At 64.8% G+C, this 14,359-nt stretch overlaps 2 protein-coding genes across 5 annotated transcripts; one reads left to right on the plus strand and one right to left on the minus strand.

Moving 5' to 3' along the window:
* Positions 1 to 590: 590 nt before the first annotated feature.
* Positions 591 to 6,556, minus strand: CD164L2 (CD164 molecule like 2). Of its 4 annotated transcripts, none has more exons than XM_075047587.1 (6): positions 6,331 to 6,556; positions 4,422 to 4,526; positions 3,871 to 3,948; positions 3,592 to 3,657; positions 2,716 to 2,881; positions 591 to 751 (listed from the first exon to the last, which is right to left on the minus strand). In XM_075047587.1, the coding sequence occupies exons 1-6, from the start codon at positions 6,413 to 6,415 to the stop codon at positions 625 to 627; spliced, it is 627 nt and encodes a 208-aa protein (XP_074903688.1). In that variant the 5' UTR covers positions 6,416 to 6,556; the 3' UTR covers positions 591 to 624. The 4 variants fall into 4 exon arrangements, with proteins under 4 accessions (XP_074903688.1, XP_074903687.1, XP_074903686.1 ...); XM_075047586.1 differs by having other exon boundaries at positions 3,592 to 3,660; XM_075047585.1 differs by lacking the exon at positions 6,331 to 6,556 and adding an exon at positions 4,630 to 4,768 and having other exon boundaries at positions 3,592 to 3,660.
* Positions 6,557 to 9,517: 2,961 nt separating this feature from the next.
* Positions 9,518 to 11,451, plus strand: GPR3 (G protein-coupled receptor 3). Its single transcript, XM_075048735.1, has one exon. It carries the CDS (start codon positions 9,697 to 9,699, stop codon positions 10,681 to 10,683), a length of 987 nt encoding a protein of 328 aa, XP_074904836.1. The 5' UTR covers positions 9,518 to 9,696; the 3' UTR covers positions 10,684 to 11,451.
* Positions 11,452 to 14,359: the final 2,908 nt, after the last annotated feature.

Below are 14,359 nucleotides of genomic sequence, written 5' to 3' on the forward strand. Positions count from 1 at the left end.
GTGCCTGGGGACAGCAGGACACGGAGCCCTGCCTGCCCAGGCCTGCTGCTCAGCCCCATCACCATTTTTGGGGAAGGCAGAGCCAGGGGTGCGGCGGCTGCGGCACACACCCTGCCCGGCCTCCTCCCCTGCCGCCGCGTCCCTCGTCCCCATCGCCATCCCTGGGGTGACGGGATGCGGCCGCAGAGATTCCCTCTGAGCCCCGGCTCAGCCTGTCCGTGCTTATCTGGAGCTGGGGAGCCCAGCCCAGCAATTGCCCCAGTTCCTCTGGCCTCAGCCTGCGGTGGGGATGTGCCCCACGGAGCGGGACACCACGGCGTGAGATCCCCGGGACAGGAGGGGATGATGTCCTGTTGCTTCATCCTCCAGCACGGTATCTCCCATCCCCATACTGGTTCCCCTCCCCTGGTCGCTGGGAGGACTGGAGTCACGCAGGGCCACCCACCAACACCAACCTGGGGGCAGGACGCAGCCACATCCCCAACCGCAGGTATGAAGTTTGCAAGCAAAATCTGCCGGGACAGCACCTGCTCCTTGGGCTCCAGGGGTGATGGGTGATGACAACACAGACACCAGCAATAGGAGGAAAATCCTTTATTGGGTCTCTGTCCCCCCTGCGCAGGCTCAGGCTCTGCCCGGCGTGGGGCTGGGGGTTTGGCCGGCAAAGGGCCACCCCACTGCCAGCCGTGGCCACGTGTCCTCGGATCCCCTGGGGTGCCCTGGGTCCCCCAGGCTCCTGGCAAGCACAGGGCTGGGGGGAGCCCAAAACTGGGATTCAGGGCTGGATGGGACCCCCGTGCCCAGCTGCACCCCCTCCACCCTGCTCTGCCCCCACCCCAGGGAGCAGCCAGAGGGTGCGACCGTGGCCACGCTGGGTGCAAACCCCCCCTGGAGCATCCCCAGCCATGCTGGGGACAGAGCCAGCTTTGCATAGTTGTGGTGTGGGGCTCTGCAGGGCCCTGTGGCCACACTGGGGGGGGGGGAAAGGACGGGGGGGGGACGGACAGTCCAGCAATGGGCAGGGATGCTGGCACCAGGTGGGAACGCTGGCAGCGCTGGCCTCTTCTCCGCCTGCCCCGGGGAGGACGAGGGCAGCATCTCCCCAGCCCGGGGCGCGCGGTGGCCTCAGATCCTGGTGCAGCGGACAGAGAAGAGCGCATAGCAGAAAGGGCCCGGGTGGTTTTGCCTTTGCGGGGGGGTCCAGCCCCTTGCAGCCCCCCAGGAGCAGGGTGCAGGAGCAGGGGGGGGTGCCCCAGTGCCCACCCCGCTGCACCCATGTGGGTGGCAATGCCATGGGGAAGGGTTGGCCCTGCACCTGGGAATTGGGTGGGAGCTACCGCAGGGGAGAGATGGGGGGGGCACAGGCTTTCTGCAGCTGTGCCCCCCCCTGCACCTCCACCCCAGCTACACGAACCCCCCACCCGGACACGAGACAGACACCACCTCGCAGAGTTTAATTGGGGCAGCCCGAGATACAAGTGTCACCCCACGGCACACGACACGCACCCCCCTCCCCAAAACAACACACAGAAGGGGGGGCAGGGCTGGGGACCCCCCCATACACCCCCACAGCAACACAGAGGCACAGCAAAAGCACACAGCAAGGCCCTGGCTCCGCTTCTCCGGCCAGCATGGAGGAGCTGGGGGGGCCGGGGTGGGCAGGGGCGGGGGGGGGGTCAGAGCAGGGGCCTGGGTGCTCCAGCCAAAATGCTACAGGGAAAAGCACCTGAGAGCCTGCCCGGGGGAAGGGGGGACCCCAAGCCCCCCCCCCAATGAGCCCCAAGGCTGTGGGGAGGCAATGGGGCAGGGGGTGCCCAGGGTGGGGAGGGGGGGCTGCTGGGTGCTCTCTAACTGGGGCCAAACTGGGCCCTGAAGCTCCCATCCTGCCAAGGGTGCTCAGGGGGAGGAGGGACTTGCACCCTGCCACCGTGGGGCTGGGGGGGGGGGGTGTCGGGGGCACCTCGCGCGGGTGGCAGAAGGGGCACGGAGGTACCAAGGGGCTGTGCATCGGCTGCATCCCACCAGGGGCTCTGTGCACAAAAGGGGGCTGAGGGGGGACACCCCCTTCCCTTCCACCGCTAACAACTCCCAGGAAAACAGCAAACCAGGGAAACCCCCTTCATGCAAACCAGGAGAGAGGGACCACGCCATTCCCCCCTGGAGAGGGGCGAGGGAAGGGTGAAGCTCTGGGGGTGCAGGGGGGCAGCCCCCTCCCCATCGCCACCAGCACCCAGAACCTACTGGTTGTCCTCTCTGGCAGCATGCAAGGAAAGAGAGAGGGGGCACGGCCCCCCACGTTAGACACGGCGAGCCCCACGGCACACAGGCACGAGAAGAGCATGGGCCCCCACTTGGCTGAGCCTCAGAGGGATGGATTTGGGGGTCCCGCGCTCCCCACGGGGCTCAGAGTCAGCATCCGGCCAGGCAGCAACAGACAGAGGCGGCGGCAGGACAGCCGGACACCAGCGAGGGGACAGGCAGGGGAGGACGAGCCCCTCCATCTCCCAAATCCTCCCCCCGCCGGGCGAGGACGGACCGGCACAAAGAGCCACGGGAGACAACACTCAGCTGCGAGACAGGACACGGCCAGACGGGCCACGGAGCCCCACGGACCGGGGCTGACCCCCATTTTTGGCTTTAAGGGTGGGCTTGGCCAAGGCATGAGCTGGCACGGGTCCCTCCACTCCATCCCGGCCGGGGACGCGGGAGCCTTACAGCGTTTGGTAGGTGCTGTCCTTCGACTTGATGAACTTGATGATGAAGAAGACTACGGCTTGGACGCTCAGCACCAGCACGATGCCGCCGATGAAGCTGGCCGTGTCAAAGCCGGGTGGGTGAAATTCGGGGCTGCCTGTCAACGGGGCACTGGTGGTGGTGGTCCCTAATGGCAGGGGAAAATGGGGTGTGGGGGGGTTATGGGTGCTTTTGGCATCCCTGGGGTACTGATGCCCCTGCCAAGGAGAAAGGATTTGGGGTCTGCACAGACCCTAGTGTCTGCACAGGGCTGGGATGTCCCCATCAACACGTGATGCCAGGATGGGCTCAGCCCCTTCCCATACCAGAGCAGCCGGCACCGCACGGGAGAGGAGCCAGCGGTGAAAGGATCCCAGTGGGATCAATAATTCAGAGGGCTCCAGGCTCCGGTTACCCGCCGTAATTAGCCCAACGCTCTCCAGTTCCCGCTTACTGGAAGAGGCTCCTGATCCGCTTCCAGCCCCTGCTCCTACCCGGCTGGAGACAGCACTTCCCAGCAAGGATGGCAGCAGGACTGGTTCTTGGGGGGGGCTGAAGGGTGTTATGACCCCCCCAGCCCCATCCTGGCATTGCTGTAGCCCATGGCAGCATTGATCAGGGCAGAGAGGAGGGATGGGGACGGAGCTGTGACCCTGGGGACAGCGCTGGCACCTCCTGGGGCACAGCCAAGGTTGAAGCTCCATGGATGCAACCCCAAGAGCGGCTCTGCTCATCCCTCCCCAGGGATGCAAAAAGCAGACGGAAGCGGCTTGTCCCATCCCACTGGCCACTGTCCCCTGGGGCACCCCGACCCCCCCACCCCATCCCACGACCTCCCACCCCCCCAGACCCACTCACTTGGGGAGTGCGTCGCCGGCTCCTTGCTATGGGACCATGGAGGCTCTTCGGTGGGGGACTTCAGCGCTGCTGGAGGCAGTGACAGAGGGAAGGGAGGAAAAAAGGTTGTCAAGGGACATCGCCATGCACCCCCCACCCCACGTCCCTGTCCCAGAGGTGGGATTGCATCCCCACGGTGCCGGCACCCACGGCAGCACCTCCTTCCCAAAGGCTGCTGGGTCTGGGGGAGGCTGCTGGGGTCCAGGGGGGGACCCGCTCTCACGGGGGGAGCGGGGTTACCTCGACACAGGGTGCTGGTGTTGTAAAGCACACAGGTCTCCCGCGCTGCCACTCCTCTCTGCATGCAGCTCCCCATCTCTGCGGGAAGAGGGAGCGGGGTTTTCCCAAGGGATCCCTGGCAAACCAGCCCATGGAGGCACCCAGTGCAACTGCTGGCATTTGGGCCCAGGGCTGCCCTGGGCACCTGAGGGTTTGGGATGGTGAGGACTCGTTCCCAGGGGTGGGTGTCCATCCGAGGGGCTGCGAGTCGGGGCTCGCATCTGCACCCCTGCGGGGAAGAGCCCCAAACAAGGGCTTTATAAGCTGGGAGCAGCACACACCAAAATCCTGCACCCCTGCCTCCTGGGCTGGCACGGATCCCCTGCCTCCCCCTGGGATGGGTTCGGGTGAGATGGACCTTGACCATGGAAAGCAACTGGGACCAGGCACCCAAGGGTGCTGAGCTGCCAGCACCATCCCGGCACGGCCCCAGCCCAGCAGCGGGGGCTGCGGAAGGCTGGTGGCAGGTAGGAGCCCCTCTCTGTACCCCCACACAGCTGAGCCCCCCTCACCTGGCTCCTCGGGGGTCCCACAGCCCATCCAGATGCAGCCGGTGGCGTTGTGCGAGGGGGTGCTGGCCGTGCATGTCTCACAGGACCGCAGCTCGCTGCACTCTCCTGCCAAAGCCGGGGGAAAGGGGTGAGGTCCAGGCCAGCATCCGTCCCCAAATCAGCTGGGGTGGGGGCTGGACCCTCTGCTCCATAGAGGAGGATTTCTCACCGTGCAGCAGGAGGGATGAAGGCACCTCTTGCAGCACCAAAACCATTAACTGACCCATCCTGGCCGGCTGCAGGCGTCTTTGTAGCATCATGAGCTCTCCAGAGAGGGGACATCCTGCACCCCACAGTTCCCAGCACCCACAGCCACCTGGGACACACGGAGCTCACCCCATCACCTGCAGCCACGGCAAGCCCACCCCAGCCTGGGTTCTTTTGGTGGAGGTTTAAAAGAGACGAGGCAGCAGCACCAGCTCAGCTGCTCCCAGTAGCCTGGTTGGGGTTACCCGAGCAGCATTACCCCTCTGCCCCCCCCCAGACCACTCCACAGGATCCCCCCACTCCCCATTGCCCCAGCAATGGTGGTGAGTCACTTGGGTGTTTGCGGAGCTGCTCTGCCACGAGCTCTTCCCCCCCCCGCACACACACACTCATCATTAATTTACAGCGATGACTGTCGACGAGGGAGGCTGCAACAAGGAGCCACGGCCGGGCCCTGCCTGCACCTCGCTGCGTCCCAACGCCCACGTTTGCACCATCCCAGGGAAGAGCTGGGAGCCATTCCATTCCCACCCTGGACACGTTTCCAGGCTCTCAGGGGACAAACACCCCCCCCCCAGGGCTTGCAGGAGGGGGCTGGGGGCTGGTAACACCCTGCATTGGCTTCCCAGGGGTCTCAGCCACGCAGGGACCGACCCAGCCTCACGCTTGGCTTTGCCACGTTGCCTGCATGCCATCCCTGCCGGTAGCGCTTTGCACAGCCAAAACCACACCACCTCCCTTTGGGGTGGGCAGCTCCAGCCCCCCCCCCCCCCCCCAACTTTTAGGGTCCTCCTGGTCTCCTGGGCCATGCCTGGCTGAATCCAGAGGCCCTTTCCTTCCCCCAGTGCCCCCCAGAGCAAAAGCAAAGGGGGCAACCGGTGGTGTAAGGCACGATGTGGGATGCTGCCGACCCATTGCCATGGCTACGGCGTGGTGGGCACGCCGCCGGGCCCCCCCTCCAGCATTTAGAGACCTGCTGGGAACCAATGGGAAAGTAGGACTTTGTTCGCAAGGGTTTCAAGGCAGGTTTATAATTTAAGTTATTTTTATCGCGGCAGGCACAGGAACAGACGTTTGAGCCCATCGTTGTCAACTCCCGCTCCTTCCGTCAGGTGTGGGGAGGGAGAGGGAAATAAAGGGGGGGCAGTGGGGCCTGCTGAGGTCAGCCCCATCCCGACGGGTGCTCTGGGAACACACGTGGGTCCCAGTGGGACAAGTCAGGGTGGAAATGTCTCCCATGAGCAGCGGGGGGATGGGAGAAGGGGAGCAAAAGCAAGCCTGGGGTTTGCATAATTCATGCCCGGAGTTGCAGGCACCCCGGGCAGGAGGATGACAGCTCCGCTCCCCCACCACAGAAACCGCCACGAACTACGAGATCCCCCCCGCTTTTTGGAAAGGGGGCCAGACCCTGCACCCCACTTGTCCCACAGCAGCGCAGGGCACCCCTCAAGGCCCTGGGGGTCCCACCACCCCCCCAGCTGGCACCGGGAGCAGGGACCCCTCTCCCCCCCAAACCGGGGCCAGCCGAGGAAACGGGGCTCTCCCAGCCCCATCACAGGCGAAGGGACCCCCCCCTCCCCAAAAAACAGAACCCCTCCCAAAAAGTTGAGCTGCCCCAAAGCTGCAAACTCCCCCCACCCCCACCCCCGCTCCCCGGCCGTACCTGCGCGGGTGGGTGCGGGTCCCTGCGCGCAGAGGAGCGCGCAGAGCAGCGCGCAGCGCAACGCCCCGGCGTACGGCGGGGCCATGGCCCCGGCCCGGTTGTGCTGGGTTTAGCCAGGCTCAGCTCTCAACCCGGCTCGGTTCGACCCGGTCCCAGCGGGACGTGTCGGCTGGCGAAGCCGAGGAGCTCCCGGGAGAGCGGAGCGGAGCCCCGGGCACATGCGCGCCCGCGGGAGGCGGCCCCGGTGGCGGAGGGGGGGGGGTGTGGGGAGGGGCAGGCCCCGCCTTGTCCCGCCCAGCCCCGCCCCGGGGGGCCCGGCCCATGGGGGGGGGGGGCGCTCCGGGGGTGCAGTCCCCTTTAGCCGCCCCCCCCCGCTGCCTGCAGGCTGCCGGGACCGTGGGAAAGGCGGGGCTGGGCCGGTCCCGGGGGGGCTCTGGAGCGTCGGGAGCTGCAGCCCCAGCACGCCCTGCTTCCCTGAATGCACTGCGCTGCACACGCTGCATGCGCTGCACACGCTGCACACGCTGCACACACTGTGCACTGCCTGCCCGCTGCACACCCTGCACTCGCTGCACTCACTGCACACACTGCACATCCTACACTGCGCACCTTGCACTGCCCACGTTGAACACACTGCACGCTCTCTGTGCACTGCACAGCCTGCACGCACTGCACTGCCTGCACGCACTGCACTGCACTCACTGCACTCACTGCACACCCTGCACTCCACATGCTGAACACACTGCACACTGTCTTTGCGCTGCACACCCTGCACTCGCTGCACACCCTGCACCCACTGCACACTGTTTGTGCACTGCACACCCTGCACACCCTGCACTCACTGCACACCCTGCACACCCGGCATTCACTGCACACTGTCTGTGCACCCTGCACACCCTGCACACCCTGCACTCCCACCCTGCACACCTTGCACTCACTGCACACTGTCTGTGCACTGCAGACCCTGCACGCACTGCACACCCTGCACTCACTGCACACCCTGCACACCCTGCACTCACTGCACGCTGCCTGTGCACTGCATACCCTGCACACCCTGCATGGGCTGCACGCACTGCACACCCTGCACTCACCGCACTCATTGCACACTGTCCGCGCACTGCACACCCTGCACTGCACACCCTGCCCTCACTGCACACCCTGCACTGCACACCCTGCCCTCACTGCACACCCTGCCCTGCACACACAACACGCTGCCCGAGCACTGCGTGCCCTGCACTCCCTGCACACCCTGCACTCGCTGCGCATCCTGCACTGCACACCTTGCACTCACTGCACTCACTGCATGCCCACAGCCGGCCGAACACCCTGCAACCCCCTCCCCGCACACCCGCTCCCGGCCCCTCGCACCCCCGCCCAAGCCCGGGGCACCGCCACCCTCCCCGGGGCCGCGCCGTCGCGGCGGCGTTCAGCACCGCGAACAGCTCCCGCCGGGCCGGACCGAGCCGGACCGAGCCGAGCCGAGCCGAGCCGAGCCGAGCCGAGCCGAGCCGAGCCGAGCCCTCCCTTGCTCCCCAGCCCCAGGCCGGGCTCCGAGGGAGCGGCTGCAGCCGAGCCCAGGAGCACCGGGAGCTCCCGACCCCCGCGGGGTCCCGGCAGCGCCTCAGGCCGGTCCGGGCACCCCGGGACTGGCCGAACCCGCCCCCCCGCGGCGGGGGCAGGTTGCCGGGGAAGGGCTGAAATGCACCGGGCTTCGAGGAACCGGCGCAGGGGAGAGTCCCGGGGGTGCGCACGCCTTCTCCCTCCTTCTCCTCCTTTCCCCGGGGAGGAGGGCTCCCTGCCAGCCGCCCTTCCCGCAGCGCCCCCCCCCACGGCCGGGCCAGGCCTTCCCGGTTCTCCGGGCAATGAATTATTCAGGCCCGCGTGGGAAAGCCGGACCGCGGGGACCTGCGGGGGAAGCGGAGAGGGGCTGCGCACCCCCGGCTGTGCGGGGAAGGACTCACCTTCGCCACCCCCACCCCTCCCTTTTGCCCCGGGCCGCCCCCTTCCACACACCCCACGCCCAGCGTGTAAAGCGGAGCCCCCAAACCTCTGCAATGGGGGGGCGGGGGGGGGGAGAGCCGGCGCCCCCCTCCTCTGCAGCACGGCTCTGCAAGGGCTTTGCAAGGACGTGGAAGGGGGACCCGGGCTGGGGTGGGTGGGGGGTCCCGGGGGCGGCGTGGGCCTGGGGTGGGGGTGGTGGTGTGGTGGTGGGGGGCCGAGGGGGGGGGGGGTGGTGGTGATGTCTTTTTTTTTTTTTTTTTTTTTTTTTTATGAATGGGCCGCTCCATCTCCGGCGCGATTACTATGCGGCGCGCGCGCGCCCGCGCTGCCTCGCGGGGCGCTGATTGGCTCCGGCGCGCCATTGACGTCACAGCAGGGAGAACGGGGCTGGGAGGGAGGGGGGAGGAGGAGGTTGCGGGGGGGGGGGGGGGTTGGTGGTGAGTCACCCCCACCACCACCACCACCACCTCCCCCCCCCCCACGCCACCACCATCACCATCACCATCACCCCCCCCCCCCCGGCGGTCACTATAACTCGGCGGCGCCCATGGCAGCGGGCCCCCAGCCCGGGCCACGGCCGAGCATCCCGGCAGGTGAGTCCCCAGCACCGGGGGGGGGGACGGACGGACACCGGTGGGGGGGGGACACACACGGACACCGGTGGGGGTGTGAGCACGCTTGGGCAAAGCGCAGCGCTATGGGAAGGAGGGCGAGGGGCAGCCGTGTCCGTCTGTCGTCGGCGTCGTCCCTGTGTGTGTCGTCGTCCCCCCCCCCGGGGTTGTGCTGCCTGCCCGGCTGCCCAGACCCCCAAGGCAAGAGGGGGGGGGGATTCCCCTCGGTTGGGGGGTGCGTGGGGGGGGGGGTGCGGGAGGGCGCCTCTCCCCACCGGGGTGCTGGTCCCCAGGGGAGCGGGGCTGCCCCCTTCACCTGCTGTTTGGGATCCCCTCAGTTTGGCCCCGAAGCCCTCGGGGGGGGTTGGGGGGGGGGGGGAGCCAGGGCCGGTCCTGCTCCCCTGTATTTATCCACCAAAATCAGCAGTGCAGAAACCCCAGCAGCCAATGCAGGCAGGAGCAGGCTGAATGGGGGTTCCCCCCTGCCCCCCCCCCCTTTTAATTCACCTATTTATTTTTCTTTGCTTGCAAAAGAATTAAAACCAAACCACCTTGTCCAGAAAAATCCCCTCGGAGCACCCCCTCAACACACACTGCTCTGTCCCCCCCTCCCGGAGACAACTTTTGGGGGGAGGCAGGACTGTCCCTGGCTGGGTGGCACAGGGACAGCTCGGGTGGGCCCCCACCGCAGGCAGTGGGTGCTGAGGAGGGGGCTGTTCTTGCTTTTGGCTGCGGCAGGTCAGCCTCCGCCAGCATGATGGAGGAAGGGCCCCCCAACTCCAGCGAAGACCAGCAAGGCTGGTTCACGGCCAGGAACGACAGCGGCAGCTCCTTGGACCTGGAGTCTGTGGTGCAACCCCTCGCCTTGAACCCGTGGGACGTCGTCCTCTGCATCTCCGGGACCATTATCTCCTGTGAGAACGCCATCGTGGTGGTGGTCATCTTCTACACCCCGGCTTTCCGGGCTCCTATGTTCCTCCTCATCGGCAGCTTGGCCACCGCCGACCTCCTGGCCGGTTTGGGGTTGATCCTGCATTTTGCCTTTGTCTACTTCATCCCGTCGGAAGCGGTCAGCCTGCTCACAGTGGGGCTTCTGGTCACCTCCTTCACGGCCAGCGTCAGCAGCTTGCTGACCATCACCATCGACCGCTACCTGTCCCTCTACAACGCCCTGACCTACTACTCGGAGAAGACAGTCACCAGGACTTACATCATGTTGATCCTCACCTGGGGAGCCTCCATCTGCTACGGGCTCCTGCCCATCATGGGCTGGAACTGCCTGAAGGAGCCCTCCACCTGCAGCATCGTCAAGCCCCTGACGAAGAACCACCTCATCATCCTCTCCGTCTCCTTCTTCATGGTCTTTGCGGTGATGCTCCAGCTCTACGTGCAGATCTGTAAGATCGTCTGCCGGCACGCCCACCAGATCGCCGTCCAGAGACATTTCCTGGCCAGTTCCCACTACGTCACCACCCGAAAAGGCATCGCCACCTTGGCCGTCATCCTGGGCACCTTCGCTTCGTGCTGGCTGCCCTTCGCCATTTACTGCCTCCTGGGGGATTACAGCTACCCGGCCCTCTACACCTACGTCACCCTCCTCCCCGCCACCTACAACTCCATGATCAACCCCGTCATTTACGCCTTCAGGAACCAGGAGATCCAGAAAGTGCTGTGGACCGTGTGCTGCGGGTGCTTCTCCTCCACCATGCCTTTCCGGTCCCGCTCCCCCAGTGACGTCTGACACGTCGTGTCCCCCCCCTCCCCAGCCTCTCTGCACCTTTCACTTACCGATCGCAGTTGGGGGATTTTCTTTTCTTTTTTTTTTTTCCCCTTTTCTTTTCATTCCCAGAGACACATCGCAGGAGCTCTCAGAATCAAGCAGCTCTTCCCAGCCCCGTCCTTTTGGGCACAACCCCTTCTCTTCCTCTATTTTTCCACTTTTTGAATTTACAGGAGAGAAAAACATATTTTTTATCCATAATATAATCTATATTTATGCGTGCGCGTGTGAGAGAGAAGGGGGAGATCCTCATATTTTCTTTAAAACTATTAATGATGCTTTATTTTTTTAAGGGGGGGGCGATACCAGGAACGTTCGCTCCCCTCTTGCTTTTTTTACAGCCTCGTTATTTACCTCAGATAGTTAAAATATATTTTGTACGTTTGGGGGAGGGGGGGGAGACTCACTTGCCAGAGGAGGAGGGACTCAAACCCACCCCCTTCTCCCAGCTGTTCATCCATTTATTTATTATTTTTTAATTATTATTTAATATGATTTTAATGCCGCCCTCCCACCGGCCCAGCGTTGGGGCTTGCTGCCCTCTAGTGCTCGCTGCCTTTGGGCAGAGGGTGCTGCCAGAGGCTCTGCACCCCCAAACCCAGCAGCTTTGGGGGCCCCTGGGTACTGCTCCCCCTCCCCATGGCACCTCAGGGGTGCCCCCCCTCCCCCCGCCAAAGCCTTTATTTGGATTTGCACATTTTTTGGGTGGGTGGGGGAGATGGATGCGAAGAGGCCCCTTGGGATGGGGACCCCTCGGTGGGATGCTGCAGAGCGGGGGTAAGGGGGGGGGGGGGCTGCTTCTATGTTTACAACTGTGGGGAGGGGGAATAAAAGTAATTTGTGATACGAGATGCGGCTGTTTGATGCTGGGGAGGGGATGGGGGGGGGGGGGGGGAAGCAGGTTGAGGTCCCCGTACCGTCACCCCGAGTCCAGGCAGGGCCTTGTCCCCGCTCCCAGTTAAGAAATCCCAAGCGACAGCACTACCCCCACCCATCACATCCTGTTAGCAGGAGCCGACCCTGGGGGAGCAGCACCGAGGGCGCTGGCCATCCTCATCCTCATCCTCGGAGTGGTCCAGCAGGCAGAAGGGCTGCATCCAGCCTTGTGCTGTTATTGCTGCCTCCATCGCAGCAAGATCACAGGCAGCTGCCTGCACCCCGGCCCCTCTCCTGGCAAAGGTGGCACGGGAGGACTCGGGGCTCTGCCCGGGACCCCTGCGCCAAGGTGGCCGTGCTGCGAGAACCACCGTGCAAATAGGGTCTGGGATGCCCGTCATTGCTGCCCACGCCGTTTGCGTGCGGCGCTCATCGCGGGGAAGGCAGGGTTAACGATGGCAAAGCTAATTAGGGCAGCTCGTCCCCTCCGGTAGCAGGGCTCTGCGCCCCGAGAGCCCCCCGTGCCCCTGCCCACTCCGGTCAGGGAGCAGCAGGTTTCTTACAGGCATTTGTGCATCCACAGACACGCCGGGATGTGGCAGAGCCCAGGGCTGAAAAGCAGCCGGAGCCCGGCTGGGTGCTGCGGCATGGGCGGTGCAGAATGCGTGCCGGTCCCCAAGGCTTGGCTTCACCTTGGGCTCGGGGACCTGGTGGCAGCCCGGAGGGTTGGTGCTGTTTATTGCAAAGGAAATAAAGATTTCCTTCCGCTTCTCGGCCGAGCTGAGCGCTGGAAAGGGGTTATGGCAGCAAGCGTCGAGGGGAGATGGGGCTGGCGAGAGGCTGAAGGACCCGCAGACCGATGTCTCCTGCTCTCCAGGGGCTGGGCTCAGCGCTGGCATCGGGGTTGGGGAATTTGGGGCTCCCTTTGTCCCTACCAACGTTAAGCCAGGAGAAGAGGAGCAAAGCTCAGGGGTCGGAGGCACCTATCATGCCCCAGGGCTGAGCTGAGGACCCTTCATCCCTCAGCCGGGGGATAATTCCTGAGCTCACCTCCCCCAGCAGTAAAAAATCCTGTAATTCCCAGCCCTGCTTTATTCATGGGCAGTTTATACCTGGTTGTTCTTATGTCAACATTGTACGGCAGCTTAAATAGCTTTTCTCTCCCTCGTGCTTCCCCTGCTGATGTCTTCAGAGGGAGCAGCCGCAGCCCCTTTGCTTCTCCACGGTGGGCAAGCCTGGCCGGTCCCTTCTTCTCCCTGGGGTCCCTGTCATCTCCCCTGGGGACAGGGTGACACGCTGGGGTTCGCTGCAGGGTGTGCAAGGATGTGGCATAAAGGCAGCACCATGCAGGTCTGCTGGGACCCCCCCCTCAGGCTCCCACCCACCACGGCCGGCGGTGGGGTGGGCACAGGGCTGCGCTGGAGCTGACGGGGCTTCCCAAATTCATCTGGGGGGAGGGATACTCACAGGACTCGGGAACTGGGGTGAGCCTGGCATCAAAAGCCACCACGACCCAGCCCCAGTAACTCAGGAACCCTCAGAACTGGAGGCCGCACTGAGCCCTCGTACCCACCACCATGGGTCCCCCGAGAACGTCACCCCTCGCAGCCCCGTCCCCTGCTGCCACCAGACACGACGGTGGCCGTCGATCAGCGCGTGGCTGCCCTGTGTGCCGCTTCCCAGCTTGGAAACGCACCCTTCGGCTCCTACCTGTGTCCAATTCCCTCCTGCCAGGATGGATGAGGAAAGCCGAGGCTGAACGTGGGGGTGGAGGAAGCCGAGACCCCGACCCTGCCGTGGGGCTGGTTGCTCTCCCGGCACACCAGCCAGTGACTCTGGAGATGTTCCTGGCTGCTCCCAGGCCTCCAGGGAACGGAGCAGGCAGCACCGAGCGGGGAGGTAAACAGCCCACAGCAGGGCCCAGCCCGCTCCCTTTTTTGGTGGAGAAAGATGCAGAAAGCGGAGGTATAAAAAAACAGTCAAATCCATCCGAGAAGGCGCCCGAGCGCTGAGCAGCCACCCCCACGCCGCCAATGTGAAGGAGAGGCTCGGGAGGGACCGATGGCCCATCTTTGGGGTTAAAATATGAGCTAAGAGGCTGCGAGCAGGATAAAGACACTGGCATGCCGTCACCCCAGCTGTGCATGCACATCTGGCAGGCCCAGCCCTCCCCAGGCACCCCCTGCCCAGCACCACAGCTCCCAGCCGATGCTGTAAGCCACAGGCAGCCTCTTGCCTCCAAACCCTGCCTATGGTCCAGTGAGGGCATGGGGGTCCGGGCAGGTTTTTTTTCCCCCTTATCTGCTGCGGGCAGCCCCCGTCCCGTTGGCAGCAGCGGGGCTCGGCTACAGCTCCACCGCCTGCCCTTTGCCACCTTGCCAGGAGCAGCAATGCCGGGCAAGAGAGCTGGCAGTAACCATGGCAAAGCCATGGCCAGTCCCTGCCAGGCAAGAGCCACCCGCTAAGGAGCCTCCACTCAAGCCCTGGTACCGAAAACACGGCAGCTTTGCCAGATTGGAGGAGGGAGGGAGGTTGCTGCTACCCCAAAGCCTCCCACCAGCACCCCGAACCCCAACTGACCTGCCTGGGGCAGAGCCGAGAGCTTCCCATCGCCCAAATCGCATCCTAGGGATGGGTCTCTGCTCCCAGTGATTTACTGGGGTGCCCATGATGGGTGCATCCCGGCAGGGAGCGTGAGCCCCGACATCCCCCCTGCACCACCGTGGGCGGCCGGGCTGGGAACACCGGGCTACAGGGAGGG

Source organism: Buteo buteo, chromosome 16 (assembly GCF_964188355.1).
Source record: "Buteo buteo chromosome 16, bButBut1.hap1.1, whole genome shotgun sequence".
NCBI lineage: Eukaryota > Metazoa > Chordata > Aves > Accipitriformes > Accipitridae > Buteo > Buteo buteo.